Source organism: Ruditapes philippinarum, unplaced genomic scaffold (assembly GCF_026571515.1).
Source record: "Ruditapes philippinarum isolate M1 unplaced genomic scaffold, ASM2657151v2 ctg9272_1_1_1_1, whole genome shotgun sequence".
Classification (NCBI taxonomy): domain Eukaryota; kingdom Metazoa; phylum Mollusca; class Bivalvia; order Venerida; family Veneridae; genus Ruditapes; species Ruditapes philippinarum.
The window spans coordinates 70,049-85,528 of NW_026852353.1; the positions used below are offsets into that span (position 1 = coordinate 70,049).

Below are 15,480 nucleotides of genomic sequence, written 5' to 3' on the forward strand. Positions count from 1 at the left end.
GCTCAATTGTCTCTTAGTTTTGAGGGTCCCTTATATAAAACAATGATATCCATGTGATATGTTATCTTCCTTGTTATATTTACATTAAAGTGTGTTTTCTAATTTATTTTCGTATCAGACTATCAGTCACGACAAATAACATGTAAAACATCTTGACACTGGAAATAAAATAACAATCAAAAGAATACATGCAACAATTGTTTAATTATAAGTACATGTAAGTAAGCCCTGGAAGTTTTTTCTGTTGCAGAACAATATGCTCAGTGTCGTTTGAATATTCCTTGAAATTTTGCTCAAGAGGATTACAAAAAGAATTTCATCACAGCCCATTTGCTAACAAAAAGCACTTGTCAATGTTTGTGGTTAAATCCACATACATATTTAGTAATATCTTATCTTAGCTGAACGGCATTCTTCGCTTCTCACTGTTTGAAGACGTGGATACGTAATTAAATCACATATTTGCTAAACAAAAAATTCTTAACTACTCTGAATTTATATGGATGTGTTTACTCTAATGATACTGCTGAGACAATAAAAAACAGGTGAATAGATAAATAAAATAGACAATAGGAATGGAAGTTGCTGGGCGTAAAGAGTCTTTCAGGCCTGCTATATTTTGTCGTCCATGTCAGCGTGATGATGAAACAGTACACGCGGAGGGTTATTGTGAGACTTGTAATGAATTTATATGCTCATCATGCATTACGGCACACCGGAAGTTGGCCAGCACAAAAAGTCACATAATTAAATCCAAAGAAGAAATGCCGACAAATCAGACTGAAAGCGATCCATGCACTGAGCTCTGTGATGTTCATAAAAACGAAATAGTAAAGTTTTATTGTCGGGAGCACGACAGCGTTGGTTGTGGAGATTGTATGGTATCTAATCATACCTCTTGCAATGTAAAGTTTGTTTCAGATGTTTCAAGTAACTATGACAACAGCGACGATCTTTTTGGAATCAAATACAGAATTGATAATATCCGAAAGAATATTGCATCGTGCGAAAAAGAAATAAAAAGCTGTCTGAAAACAGCTGAAGAAATAAAAACCAATGCTATTAGAGAAATTAACAGATTCCGTAAAGAAATTGAAGACTACCTGAACAAAATGGAAGCAGACCTGTTACAAAAGGTTGATGAGATGAGTGCTAGCAATTTGTCAACACTGCGGAAGCTTCCGGAAAAATGCAAGACATTGGCTGGTGACATTGAAGAATTTCAAAATAAACTAGATAAGTGTAAAGACAAGGTCAATTCTTTGTTTGTGGCATCTAAAATTGTTAAAGAAAGACTTCATAAGTGCCAAGAAATGAATGATGAAATTTCATCTAAAAGTAAAATAAACACATTCAAATTCGTACCCTCTGAATGTATCAACAATTTGAAAACATGCAACGTATGCCTTGGCCATCTTAACACACAAGTGAAGAGATTTGCGGGACAATGCAATGGAACTATTATTGGCACGAGGACATGCTTTGTACAGAAACTAAGCATTAAAGCGAAACATGACAGAGACTGTTTAATAACGGGTATGGCAGCCATATCTGAAGATGAAATTCTGTGTGCAGATGTTCACAACAACTCATTGAAAGTTTTAAATCATAGAAAAGGCAAAATCACATCAACATTGCAGTTGTCAACTTTTCCCGCTGGAGTCACAAAAATTACCCCCTCGTCAGCTGCAGCCACTTTACCAGATAAAGGCAAAATCTTGTTCCTGACAACACAAAGTGGATTGACTAAAAGTCATAAAATATCTGTTCGACATGGATGCGTGGGAATAGATCATCGCAATGGTATAATGGCTGTTACTTTTATTGAACCTCCCTCTGTTCAAGTGATGGACACGAACGGTCAAATTCTCCTGAATCTCGTGGATAAAAATCTACTGAACTTTCCACGATATATATCCCTGAGTAACAATAATAAGAGTATGCTAGTGTCTGACTTGGATAACGAAGCCGTGTATGAATTTAACCTCAAAGGAAAGCTGCAAGCTACAAATAAAAGTGTAAAGATGGGAAAACCTGCAGGCATAACTGTTACCAACTGTGGATGTGCTGTTGTTTGTTATCGAGGTAATAGCGATAAAGCCGGACTGATTGTACCTGAAACAAGGAAAGTACTGCCTTTCTACCTGCATAATGTATTAATACCATGCTCTATCCTGATTTCTGAAGAACAACGCAAGTTGTTTATCAGTGAACATGAAACATCAGCAGACTGCAATTTCATAAAAATGTTTGACTACAAGTAATGTGTTGTCATATAAAAAGTGTTTTTTTTATAATAAACAATGTAATAAGTATTCCGTCGGTCATTTTGAGTTTTTTTGTATTTTTTCTTTATGTAGAATACTTTAGATAGTCTCACAATGTGTATGCGTGTAACATATGTATTTAAGAACTATTTCTGTGTTATGATTTATATATTTAAGGTCTCATCCATATACCATGAAGGCTAACATTCGTTATAATGTTGATTTATAAATGTTTCAAGAATAATGATACAAGAAATATATGTTTAATATATGCTTTTATTATAAGTAAATTCAGGGGATGACCAAGGTAAAGAGTGATTACAATAAATAATATAATAAGTGACTGTTGATATTGATGATATTCCCAAGTATGTGAGCGAACCCTGCGCCAAACGTACACTTCCACACGTTTTTAATCATTAAATAACTTAAGTATGTGCTCATTAAAAAAAGTAAAACAAACACTTAATTTTCAATTTTATTATCTTCCTATCTGCATTTCATGTAATTAGTTTCGTATTACAAACAATTATGTGAATAACTAGAAATATTTTTATCATAAAACAGTCGAATGACGAATGTATGTTCTTCTAAATCACGTAAAAAGAACCCACAAAGTTCAACCAACACTTGTCAAATAAATAAAAGATAAGATGTGTTAAGTTGGCGGCCTAGCGGCCCACTGGCCTAGCGGCGTGAAGTTGGCGGCCTGGCGGCGTGAAGTTGGCGGCCTTACGGCCTAGCGGCCTGGCGACCTGAAGTTGGTGGTTGTAATGTTATAAAAACAATAAAAAAGGCAATTAATGATGTTCTAAGGACAATCCTTGTTATTTTACGTTATATAAAGGATATATAAAAAGAAAAAAATCACTTTGAGAACTTTTTTATTTAAAAAGCCGGAAATATTACAGTTGTAGAAATTTTATAAATATGATAAAAACGGGACATAATGAAGTTCTTAAGACTATTCTTGAAATGTAAAGGTATATAAAAAGAAAAAAAAATCACTTTTGAGAGATTTTTTATTCTATCATTTTTGCGAAGTTGGCGGCCTGGCGGCCCAGCGGCCAAAGATTTTAATGTTGTAGAAATGTTATTTCAACAATAAAACGGCATTTAATGAAGTTCTAAAGACAATTCATGTTATTTAAAGGATATATAAAAAGAAAAAAAAATCACTTTGAGAAAACTTTTTTTATTTAATTATTTTGTGAAGTTGGCGGCCTGGCGGCCTGAAATTTAATGTTGTAAAAGTTTGGAAAAGAATTGGAAAACGACTCTTAATTAATCTTTAAAGACATATCTTATCATTTAACAGTTATATAACTGAAAAAAATATCACATTAAGAATTTTTTTTCTAGCGACAGTGTAGCGCTACTCCCTTTATCAAAATGGTACTAGTATGAATGAAGTTTAGCGATGTCGCTGCGTTTGAAAATCATGAGCAATCGTATCGATGGAAATCTTTATGACAGTTACATCAAGGATATGGTACTTACTCTAGAAATAGGTTGACCGCAGGAGGAAGAACTAAAAGTTCGTAACTACGGCGGGTAGTTTTGCACTTTTTTGGAGTGTTGGTAAAGTTGTCTTGTTTGCATGCATCTCCAACTTGACGCTTAAAAGCGGCACATATTTAAAATGAATAGTATTTAGATTTCAAAAGGTTTATCTCTATTAAGTCTGTAGATCTATTTGTTTTTCTCTTACTGGAAGTTTCATCTGGCACAGGGGTGCGAGATGAATCGCGTGTTTTAAAGAGCGATGGTACTATGTCGTCACGAGGCATTTATTGTAAACATTTTCTGATACAGAGATTTTGCCGCCCTTTTTACTGAACTGTTTTTGTTGGCATCTAAAAGTTGCTTTTTTCACCATAATTCTACTGCGTACTAACGCAGTAAGGGCTGTTTTTGCATATGTTGACCACTTTTTGGTAATTTTCGTGGATTGTTAGTGCCAATTGCAGATTGTAAATTTCTTTATTTGTTCACCTCACAATATATCACTTTTAAGTACATTTCCAAAATTTTCATGAAAATAAACATGTTTACAAGTTTATTTATCTTTTCCCAGAAGGTCATAGACCCATGTGGTACAATATGCAAAATATATAATATGGCAAACGTGCATCAATATTAAATTGACATGACTTCATACATGCATTACATTAGCACATTTTACATAGGAAATGAAAACATATATTCACCTATTACATGATGTACATGTTTATAATAATTCACATTTTCGTCGTATGTGTCAAAAGTATATATGCAACATAAGATTTAAAAAGAATAATAAAGTGTAATAAAAATCCAATTGAACTGACTTTACATATAATATTAGATCTATCACTAGTTAAGAAGATAACTTGACAGATTAAAATCTTTCTCAATTGCATATTGAGTTTAAATCATGTTGATAACGAAGTGTGAATTTTACATACATTTTTATACTGCACACAGCATGGGAGATAATTGCTATGTCTTATCACTCAACCTGTATATCGAGTTATGTAACATTCGCCGTACTATAGCTTAAACAATATACTGACATACAATATAATTTCTTAACATAATAAACTGCAGATGTCTTATAAAATGGAACAAATTTGTATATAAATGTGTATTGTTCAAACAATTTTGGTAACTGATAGCGAACTTTACATATTTTGCTTTTTTTTGGGGGAGATAATCAATATGGTCATATCGACTGACCTATATATATATCGAGTTGTGGAACGTTTGATAGTATAAAACCTTGCCTGAGGGATTTTTAGAGTCGACTTCTGATGTCATTCTGTACAGTCTGAAAAAATCCTTTTGTCAAGAAATGTAAACGGAGCAAAATAGAGGCCTTTTTATGACGGAATGGTTCAGGTAGATGGCTTTCATTTACTTGCCCTTCATTGCTGTATGTTCAAATCCCACAAGAGACTTCGAACCTTTTCATTATAAAAAGCTATCCATCTAGTCTAATGTAAAAAGTTGTTGGTTTTGAAAACGGCACGATAAATATAAGATCTTCACGAATAAATCTAGAAATGTCACCACATGATCATAACAATGCTGGTGTTAATAAACCGGACCTCATCAAAAGTGGGTTTTGCTCAGTTTTACTGGGTTCGAACTTCCGGTTTCAAACAAAATTCTACGGTTACACATTAATATAATATAATATAATGGGGGAAAACCAACATCTGCCGGGTTTCGGATAACATCTGTTAAAACACAATTATGAAAAATAATCATCCATTGAAATCATTCTTATCTAATTCTCTTTTAGATTGTAGACTAAAAGGAACGCTCGCTTACTTCATGTACTTCAATCTCTTTATATTACAAGATACAAATTGTTTAATTTTCAAACAGCATAAATCTGATTTAAACACAACTAATTGATTTTGCCGCTCACATATTGACTCATGGTAGCCACTTGCAAGTTGCAGCTATTATGTAGCAGGAGACACAAAAATAGGATTAAACGCGGCATGATTCAACCGGAAACCATCGTGTAATATGCGCAAATACTAGAGCTTTCGGTTGCATTGAAATTGCGTATGTGGTATAAGAGGACCATTAGCACTGATACCAATAAAATCAAAATGGATACATTTTCAATAATAACCGCGTCTATCTAAAAAATACAGAAGTAATTGACATAAAGGGAAAATAAATGTAGTATTATTCAAAGAAAAATTAAATATGTATCACATAGAAAAAGCTTGAAGTTTAGATTACCATTCCACCATTTTCAAGTATATTATATACGTGTACTTTGTTGAACATTTTCGCGTAGTGGGGCAAAGGATCGCTACGCCAAAACGCGATTGAGTTTGATTTGTAGTAGGGCTACCTTTTGGGCGAAAGATCGCCAGGCAAAAACAAGCCAAAATTGCAATTTTCGTAAAAGTAGTTTTATGTTTTCTTTTATTTTTATTTACGCCACGAAAACATTCTCATTCAACATGGCACAAATCAGCCACCATACAACGATGGACATTTAGAGGCCAAATAACCCGCACTAGGAATGGTGTGTGTGTATTTTTAGGTGTGGCCACCTCGCTGCAAAACCGTGAAAAATATATGCATGCGACAAGGAAAAATATAAATTGAAATATGATATTCTGCTGACTTTAAACGCACTTACAAACCTCCTCTATTGTTTGCGACAGGTTTATATTTTTCGGATAGACCTGTTTAAACAAAGGAATTTCCGCTTCAAACCGTGGGCTTGCTTTAATACAACAGTTGATTATACAAGTTCGTAGAATGATCATTATCATATGACAAAACTTTAGTCTGAAAAGATATAGAAGTCTCGCTCGATGGGCATGTCGGACTCCGACCACATAAACCTATCTTTTGAAAATCATTGTCTTAAACTTAACTAAAACAGTTCCCATCTTAAACATAAAGATTGCCTTGTCTCTCTTGCCAAAATAGTTCGCATGGGCCAAGGCTTAGACATGTTATGCTTGTGAAATAGTTTAAACGACGCATGTGAGAGATTCTGTTTCTCTATTACAAACAGACATTTAACTAAAAAATGACCATAATTTGATCACAATTCAACGATTTATAATATTTATCAACGACCTTGTGATTAAAAGTTAATGTTAAATTGTTGGCAGGGTGAATTAGCTGCACGTCTCCAGATGAGCCAAAATATTTCATGAAGATCAGTATTGATCATAATTACTGGAGAAATATGTCTGCGTTCTCTTAGAAATTGATATGTCGTAAAATAAAATTTACTTAATATATAAAACATAAATTTTCATTTTACTTACTTTTAAAATGATTGCTTTCTCAAAAAAAAAGTTTTTACTACTTACATGGTCGTCGAGCTGCAAGACTTTAGATAACAAATTGGCGAGTCTGTTTATACCAACATGCTTTATGTGCGTGAGGCATTTAACTTCGTAATGAAATAACTTAAATATTTCAAATGCAAATTGAAAGACTAGAGTTGAGAACAAAAATGTTAAAGACAATATTTATTGTCTACAACATTGACATAATACGCATTTAAAATATTTTAAGGAGAAGCTAATTGATCGTGCGATACTATATTTTAGCTGTGAATACGATACAATCTCGTGACACACAGTCATACAGGTCATTTTAAAGCTTTTATCTCACTTTAAGTTATGGTGAAACAAAAGAAAAATAACAAAGAAAAAACTAAACTTGTTACAAAAGGATATAAAACCAATCTTTTTTACAAGAGAGATACCTGACTATGTTTTGTTTTTCTAAAACAAATAACTTTGATATATTTAAAACAGTGTACACGTTAGACTTCGTGCTATTTCTCTTACATTCAATATAATCATTGATGTACTTGATGTTATTTTCATAACTATAGATAAAGACAATAGTAGTACAATTAGCTTAAATATCCCATAAATCCTTAGTTATAGCACATAGCTATATTTGATATATAAGATCCTCTCAGACAAAAAAACCGGCACTCGGCGTACACTCATTATAAGCCGAGGTACGCCCCTGACATCCGTTTTTTTTCATACGACTATATGAATGCACATGGGCCTCATACAATACGGTTTTAATGTTAAAGTTTTCTCTAATTTTCATAATCATCACAAAATTATAGCTACAGAGAGAGGGGTGAATAGAAGTCAATAAGTTTTAAAATTGAAATGTGAGTTGAATGTACAGTTAAAATAGTTGTGACTGTAACCTGGTAAACACATAATGTCAGACAGGGACATGATTGATGACAAGCATTTAAGGGTTACAAGAATAGTTAGATCAGTATTCGACATTTCACTGACCTTGAGATTTGATCTTGGAACTTTTTTAAGGTCCAAAATTGTCCGGATGCCAACAAAATTTAGGAAACAAATTCATATTTAATGGTAAAGTAGAGATATGATCTAGTTCTACCTGCATGATAAGTTTTGACTGGAAAATATATCGTTATATGTAAGTACAGCTTTTCTATAATAAATTTTGGAACAGCCAACGTAAAACAACTTTTGTAACGACCCACGTGCATGATGTTATATAAGTACGTATATTGTCACTTCATACATACGCTCTGTCTTGCAGCTCGACGACCATGTAAGTAGTAAAAACTCTTTTTTTTGAGAAAACAATCATTTTAAAAGTAAGTAAAATGAAAATTTATGTTTTATATATTAAGTAAATTTTATTTTACGACATATCAATTTCTAAGAGAACGCAGACATATTTCTCCAGTAATTATGATGTTGTTTTGATAATTTAAACCATTATATTTATTTAAGTTTATGGGTTTTTAAAATTTACTTAAATTTAAAATTCAGAATTGATGTTAAGTATATTTTCTGCAAGTAAGAAAATATGAGATTTATTTTATGCATGTTTTTCTATTTAAATGATACTCAATACATCTCAGTTTCATGATTACCATAGATCCATGACTTCGAAGCGTTGTTACTTACATCTTGCTTTTCAGTACGAATTTACAATTGAGTAACGTACCATGGAGTTCAAAGAGGACTTTGATTTCAAGAAAGTTATGAAAACGGTCTTTGACACGTTGAAAAAAGATGACACAGAAGATTATGACAAACTCGAAGAAGACCCAGAAGAAGAAAAAACTGCGAGACTAAAATGAAGGAAACATACGACGAATATGTTCACATGCTGAAACATGCAAACACACTGGACGAAGCGCTTGCACACCTGTCCCCAGAAAGACAAGAATTGATTAGAACAGTCTTTGATTGTCATAGTTTCAAAGTTGATATCCAGGTAAGATGTTAGTTCTTGCTATTGTGACAATAATTCGTAGTACAGTCATCAATCCTGTATCATGTATTTCATTTGCTTTCTGTAGCAAATTAAAACAAAACTATTTAGGTCACGTATCAACATGCGGTAATGCTCCTAGCGTATAATCCTTGTTTTATACTAGTCTTTATTATTTTTTTCTATATATCCGTTGAGTACAATAGGTTATTCTTCAAAAACTGTATTGTTAAAGAAAACCTTTGTCTTTACCAGGGTACATTTCATTCTATGAAAAAAATAATCACACGACCCTTGTTTCATTTTTACAGCGAGAGAAAGATGGGTCTATAAATCTTCTATTCGAATCGATCACAGGATCCAAGCTCCCATTTCTTCCCTCCCTCGTGAAGCTAGATGAGACAAACTATGCCGAATATGACAAGTTGCTTGTTGCTAGAATCATTGTTGAAGTCTTAATGCTAGCCCTGAAGTTTGTCGGTGTCACCGTGAAATTTTCGGATAAAGTTATTGGCGAAGCGATAAAGTATATTTCCGACTCATTCGTTGCAGCGGACAGAGTTATAGCTGACGTTAAGAAATTGATTGCTGATGCGGAAACACGCGATGTTTTTTTGGTTGCAATGGATATAGTTACAATATTAATCGACATGTTTGCTGTTTTGGCAGGACCAGTCATCAGGGTTTTCAAAATCTTAGTCCAAAGTCTGTCTTGGTTCAGTATCATCATTATTGTTTGCCAAGCGTTATGTTTCATCGTTATAACCACTCTGTCAGGCGGAGCAGCCATCATTGCCAAGGTAATATCCTGGTTACTGCACTCAGCCTTCTTCATTAATAAGTTGATACAGAAAAACGAGTATGATGCAATTACATTTCCTAAACAATGCTAGCCAGACAGACAAATTTCCTGTACCGAGTTGGAAAAGAAAGTTTGCATTCTGTTACAGAAAATTTGTGTACACTAATGATATGTTTAGTATTAAACGTTGTAGAATGTTTTGTAGATAGGTAATATTTTATTGAAATTGATAATTTGCAGAACGTTTTAACGTGTGTATAGCTGAGGATAGCAAGATAATGCCTTTTATAAATCTTTGTTATTATTTTAGAAACTTGACAATTTTAACGTAACATCATTTATAACCTAAATCCATATGGTGTTACGTCAGTGACATGCAGTCCCGAACACTTTTGTTGATCCGTAGATGAGATGAAGGCAACAGGTGCTGATTAAAGGTCATGTTACGAGACACAACAAAGCTGCACAATATTGCAACTTTTACTTTTCATAATTAAGCTATTCACACAAAACCAATATTATCGTTTCAAAACAAATTAGACCATTGCATGGTCAAGCATTTCCTCAAATGTTGATACTTAATTTGCCAGTTTGCTAATGTATGCACGTATTTACAGAAATTCCAAGCCAAGAAGTGCACATTTTTTTTGCAACTGAATTATTTTTAATAGATAAATATAAAAATATTATTAATGTTAAGCATCACTATTAATCACATCTACCTTAATATATTCAGTACAACCTTTGTTATTTGTAATAGTCATAAGAATACAGACAAAGAAAGATTATATACCTTGACATGGTTTTGTCATTCACTCTTTTGTCACTTTAATATCAAGTGCTTATAACTGTTAGGCAAAATGTGTGCTAATCTGAAATTAGGAAAGGTACATGATGTTATGAAAAACTAAAATTTTACATTTGGAAAAAGACTTATTTATTTAACGATTCTTTTTGTAGTTGTTAAAGGAAGTGATATTTTTTCAAAGTTGAAACCCATGGTATCTTAGCTAACATGGATACACTGTCTGTCTCATTTTTGAACATGATTTATTGTTTTATATAACACTAATATACGCATCTATCTCCTCTTATACGTGTACAGTGTATATCAAATATTATTTTATTATAATAAATAATCAAAAATTAAAAACGTTGGCTTATAGATTTATTACTTTGCATGTATTTTACGAGTGATAATTTATGTAGGAAATGCATGTGTCATTGATGTAATTGTTTCCAAGGCCAAGTAGTGATTATTTGTTTGTTATAACAAACATATATTTGGAACATGCTGGTATCAAAAGTGATTAGCCTTTGTCACGATGGCAGGCAAAGATCAGCCTGCACATCCGTACAGTCTAATTGACCAAATACTATTGATGGCTCAGTTTTATATTTTCATGATTGATAATTGTTAAGATAGACTGTTCCAAATTCAAAGTAGCGTAACCAATTACACAAACTTAGCAGATTATGGTCAGTTGTATATAGCGCATGATAATTTAGAAATGTCCACAGCAACCTTGGATATTTTAAACACTTAAAAAAACTTTCTGGTTAAATTGTATACTCACATATAGTCTATTGACCCTTTTCTTCACATACCAGTATAAATACCAAAATATTTTACATATATTGAAATGTTCAGTGCTTTGTTGCGATGGCTAGAACCTGATGGCCGGTCAGATTATGTATTTGTTTACTGTATATATCCGTAATGCAGGCATGTGTTAATAAAAGAGGAAAGGTGCAACATGTGTGCCTTATCATCTGTCCAATATATGATCAAAACGAGTAACACGGACCAATACATCTTATAGTAAATAAAATCGAAAGAAATGAATTATCTCATATGCATGCTAAAGACATTAATTGCTTAAACATCATTGAAAAAAATGCAAGGAAGATACTTGATTCTCAAGATCATTCGTGGGAATGACAACCTGGCTACCATATGTATTGCTGGGTAAAATATAATATCTTAGGAGACGGCCCACTGACTTTTCGTACTATATATCCTATAGTAAATCCATTACATCTAAGACTAAATTCTGGACACGACATATCCCGTACAGGCATTTGGTGGCTATAACTGTCAACAACAATACTATCCAACTAAATGTAGCACAAAAATAATACATTAGCCCTTGAACTTTTTCTGCAGCTTTTAATTTGTGTAAGCACTATAAAATAAATCAAATAACAACCGGGGTGTATTCTGACGCATAGTACTTTCTGAAACCTTCCACCAAGAAATGAAATCCTGCAAATACACAAAAACAACATATAAAGTACGCAGAAATGAAACTTCATGTACACATTTACAGAAAATATCCTTAAAGTGTAATCAGTCTTACCAAGGATGATCAGGACTTGAAATTGGCCACGTGCTTTCTAGACTACAACGGGCTCGGTCTAATTCCGTACCGGGGTGACACCCTTAGCACTGCCACGGCGTAATCATTTACGTTACGGAAGTGTGGTTGCATAGGTTAATCAATATCGCCACAAACAATGAAATAGTGAAGCACGTATTCTTGCTGAATATTAGGTTTGGCGCTGATTAATTAAAACTATATTATAGCTTACTTTTTCAATGATGAACACTTTTATTGCATTTGCAAGTTGAAATATTAAGAATAATATAAGGGTACCGTTTTGTAATTTTCAAAGCGTTAAATACTTTTACATTTTACAGCATGTGTAAAAAATGAAGTTTATTGTACTGAGAAGTACAAAAACGATGGTTTTACCTGCTGCACAAACCTTCAACATTTCGATTGGCATCAAACTATAGTACTGTCGCTTCAAAAAATGTTTGTATGTACTGTGCATTTTGTACTTCAGGAATGACTGGCATTGACCAGATAAAAATGACTTGAATAGTTTGTTTTAGGATGGACACCGTTACAAGGATTTCTGGACATTGTTTGAAAGTAACTTGCATTTAAAGTCAATTATTCTGTTTTGTCCATTTATAAAATGCGTGTTATATTATACAATTATTGACGAGTGTGCCATTGAATATGATGTGATATTCACCGGCAGATGACAGAAGAAATAGCAAGAAATGACCCTTCTTCGCCTTCACTTAACAAAATTATCCAAAGTAGCACTTCAAGTGTATATATACCTGTTCTTTAAATTGTCTGTTCTCGGCACGAGGTCGTGACGCAACCGCCTATCACCATTGTATTACCGGGGCTTGCCGGTAATATCCGGGACAATACCGGGTTCAACGGAGCGTTGTCGCCAATAACCGCAATATACCCTGGCTTTACCGCAACTCTGCCTGTTTTTACCGTTGCGAAATCGTGTATTCACCGGGCCATGTCGTGTTTTGACATTAATTAACACGTATCCCAGTTTACTACGGTTTGTCACGGTATAGGTGCGGCATAGATAGGTGGTTCCCCGGCGATTCCCGGTGCCAAACCGATAGAACACGGATCTGAGCTTCCTTCTCGGTGCGTGCCGGTGAGCCCCGGTTGTAAAAAGCATTTTAATACAACCGTGGCGATCTCCCAGTCCACCAAGGTTTGTCCCGGTTCTTCACGGAATCGCTACCGCCCTACGCCGGTTTACCACGGCTAATCCCGGTGAACTAAACTGTGGCAAACCGAGACGCCAAACCGGGACTGTGTAAACGGGGCTTTAGACTGGCAAAATCCAATTCAGCCAGTGAATATGATACTACATCCAGTGAATATAATTCTATAAAACGTTATGTTGACTACTGTTTGGACCAATGAGGTTGCAGCTATATTTAGATCATATAATAAACATATGATATAATATAATAACAATTTAGAAAATGCTCATTGCATTCAACTAATTGACAATCTGCCATTTTCCCAGCTCTACAAATAGCAAACTTTTTTAAAATTGAAATGTCCATCTTACAGTATAGTCGGAAGCTTCTTTTAAAGGCATACTATTAGTATTTAGACTATTGATGTTTACAATGATACATGTACCTCATCATTACCCTTTTCTTTACTGGACTGTTCAATTTTCTTTTGACTGTTAACACTATTTCAGACGCGGGCGGGCAATCAAGAATAAGGCACTTTACATCTTTTTGAATCAACGGTGAGGATGTGTAAGACGAAAAAGTAATACTGACAACTTGCGAAATATGATTTATTGTTAACTGACACAGATTCCTGGAAATAATGACAGATACTTTATAATTTGACAAGAGAACTAAAAATAGAATATATATCATTCAACGAAGAGAATAAGTTGAAAAATCAAAATTTGTTTTTGTTGCCCTGTAATTATTCAGTGTAATGCATCGGAGAAAACTGTAAATATTTTGAATGTTTATTCCAAAATCTAATCGATGATATAAAATTAAACCAAGTATCTATGAATGTATAAAAAAAACTCATATTCTAAACAATAAGCTAATGAAACGCATTATAAAACAGAAATGTATCGCAAAGTGTCACAGATAATCCTGATGTGGAATAGATCACTCTTAACTCTGGAATAGGACCTGGGTAAGCCTCACGTCACCGTTAATGCGAATAGTGTCGATCAGGTTCATTTGAGCTATTCGATGATTGAACTCGAGTAAATGTTGACTGTTCACTGCATACTGAAACCATTATTAAATTTAGTCAGAAAAAAAAATCAAACAAACGTCATCAATGATATTAAGATGTTGGTAGAAATAAGATGAGTTGGTATTGAAGGAAACTTGTAATTTATTTCATCGGTTAAAAAAATTGGTTATAACTTGTGGTAAAATAAAAATCTTCATTTATATTATTAAAGCCTGTTAACATTTGGTTTATTGGAAATGTGGCACACATTTTCAAATGGTAGAGCCATTTTTTAAGCAAAGGGGTATGTTTTGTGTAACATTATAAAGGCTTGTTCGAGTATGGTATACAGCAAATATCTGAACTTTAGGCAAGCAGATTTTGACAAGAGTGACCAATTGATTGCATCAAATCAGCCCAGTTCATATAACTTTTATTCCTCTGTTCCGCACAGATATGTTCATATTCTGCTTAAATGTGTGTTTGTTTAAATATACCTTGTAGCAATGCGGCTCAACCAAAATCATTATCTCAAAGCTTTGATTTGGCCTGAAAGGAAAATAAGGCAAGTGTCTCTCTTCTTGGCCCCAATTTCCTTGTTTGTGATTCCTTACAACAACGTTTTTGTCTTTGCCGTAATTAAACCTGACATCAAAGCACATTCCGATATAGTTGGGCTCATATTGGCTGCTATGCTGAAGGTAAACCATAAATCTGTAATGAGATTTCTCAAATAATTTGTAACTTTCTCACTCGTTAATAATTTTAAGTGTTAAGAACACAAATATGTTAAGCAACAACCAAACTACCTTATTCATATACAAGCCCGTATAAATTACATAACAACCGCCATTATAGTCAATGAATTATGCAGTGAACAAGTATACTTTTATATTATCACCAAACTAACAGTTGCAAAAACACTTCTATATTGGTTGCAACGCGGATTAGATTTTCATCACTGTTGATTCCATCCATTGTCAGCCATATTTAAACTATACATGTTGGTTTATACAATTTATGCATCAACGGTTGACGAAATGTTTTTTCCCTGTGTTATAAATATACATTTATGCTGAAAAGAAATATGTTAATA

At 33.5% G+C, this 15,480-nt stretch overlaps 3 protein-coding genes across 3 annotated transcripts; 2 read left to right on the forward strand and 1 right to left on the reverse strand.

Moving 5' to 3' along the window:
• Positions 1-408: 408 nt before the first annotated feature.
• LOC132757900 (uncharacterized) lies at positions 409-2,607 on the forward strand. The gene has a single exon (XM_060749398.1). The coding sequence runs from the start codon at positions 576-578 to the stop codon at positions 2,262-2,264; it is 1,689 nt and encodes a 562-aa protein (XP_060605381.1). The 5' UTR covers positions 409-575; the 3' UTR covers positions 2,265-2,607.
• A 5,627-nt stretch (positions 2,608-8,234) lies between these two features.
• On the forward strand, positions 8,235-10,957 carry LOC132757909 (uncharacterized). Its single transcript, XM_060749408.1, has 3 exons — positions 8,235-8,357; positions 8,734-9,032; positions 9,341-10,957. The coding sequence occupies exons 2-3, from the start codon at positions 8,892-8,894 to the stop codon at positions 9,920-9,922; spliced, it is 723 nt and encodes a 240-aa protein (XP_060605391.1). The 5' UTR covers positions 8,235-8,357; positions 8,734-8,891; the 3' UTR covers positions 9,923-10,957.
• Positions 10,958-14,054: 3,097 nt separating this feature from the next.
• LOC132757876 (galectin-9-like) lies at positions 14,055-15,074 on the reverse strand (the record flags this gene model as incomplete). The annotated part of the gene is given in 2 exon segments (XM_060749368.1): positions 14,055-14,437; positions 14,882-15,074. Coding segments are annotated over 2 exon segments (313 nt in total), but the record flags the coding sequence as incomplete, so codon positions are not given.
• Between the last annotated feature and the right edge of the window lie 406 nt (positions 15,075-15,480).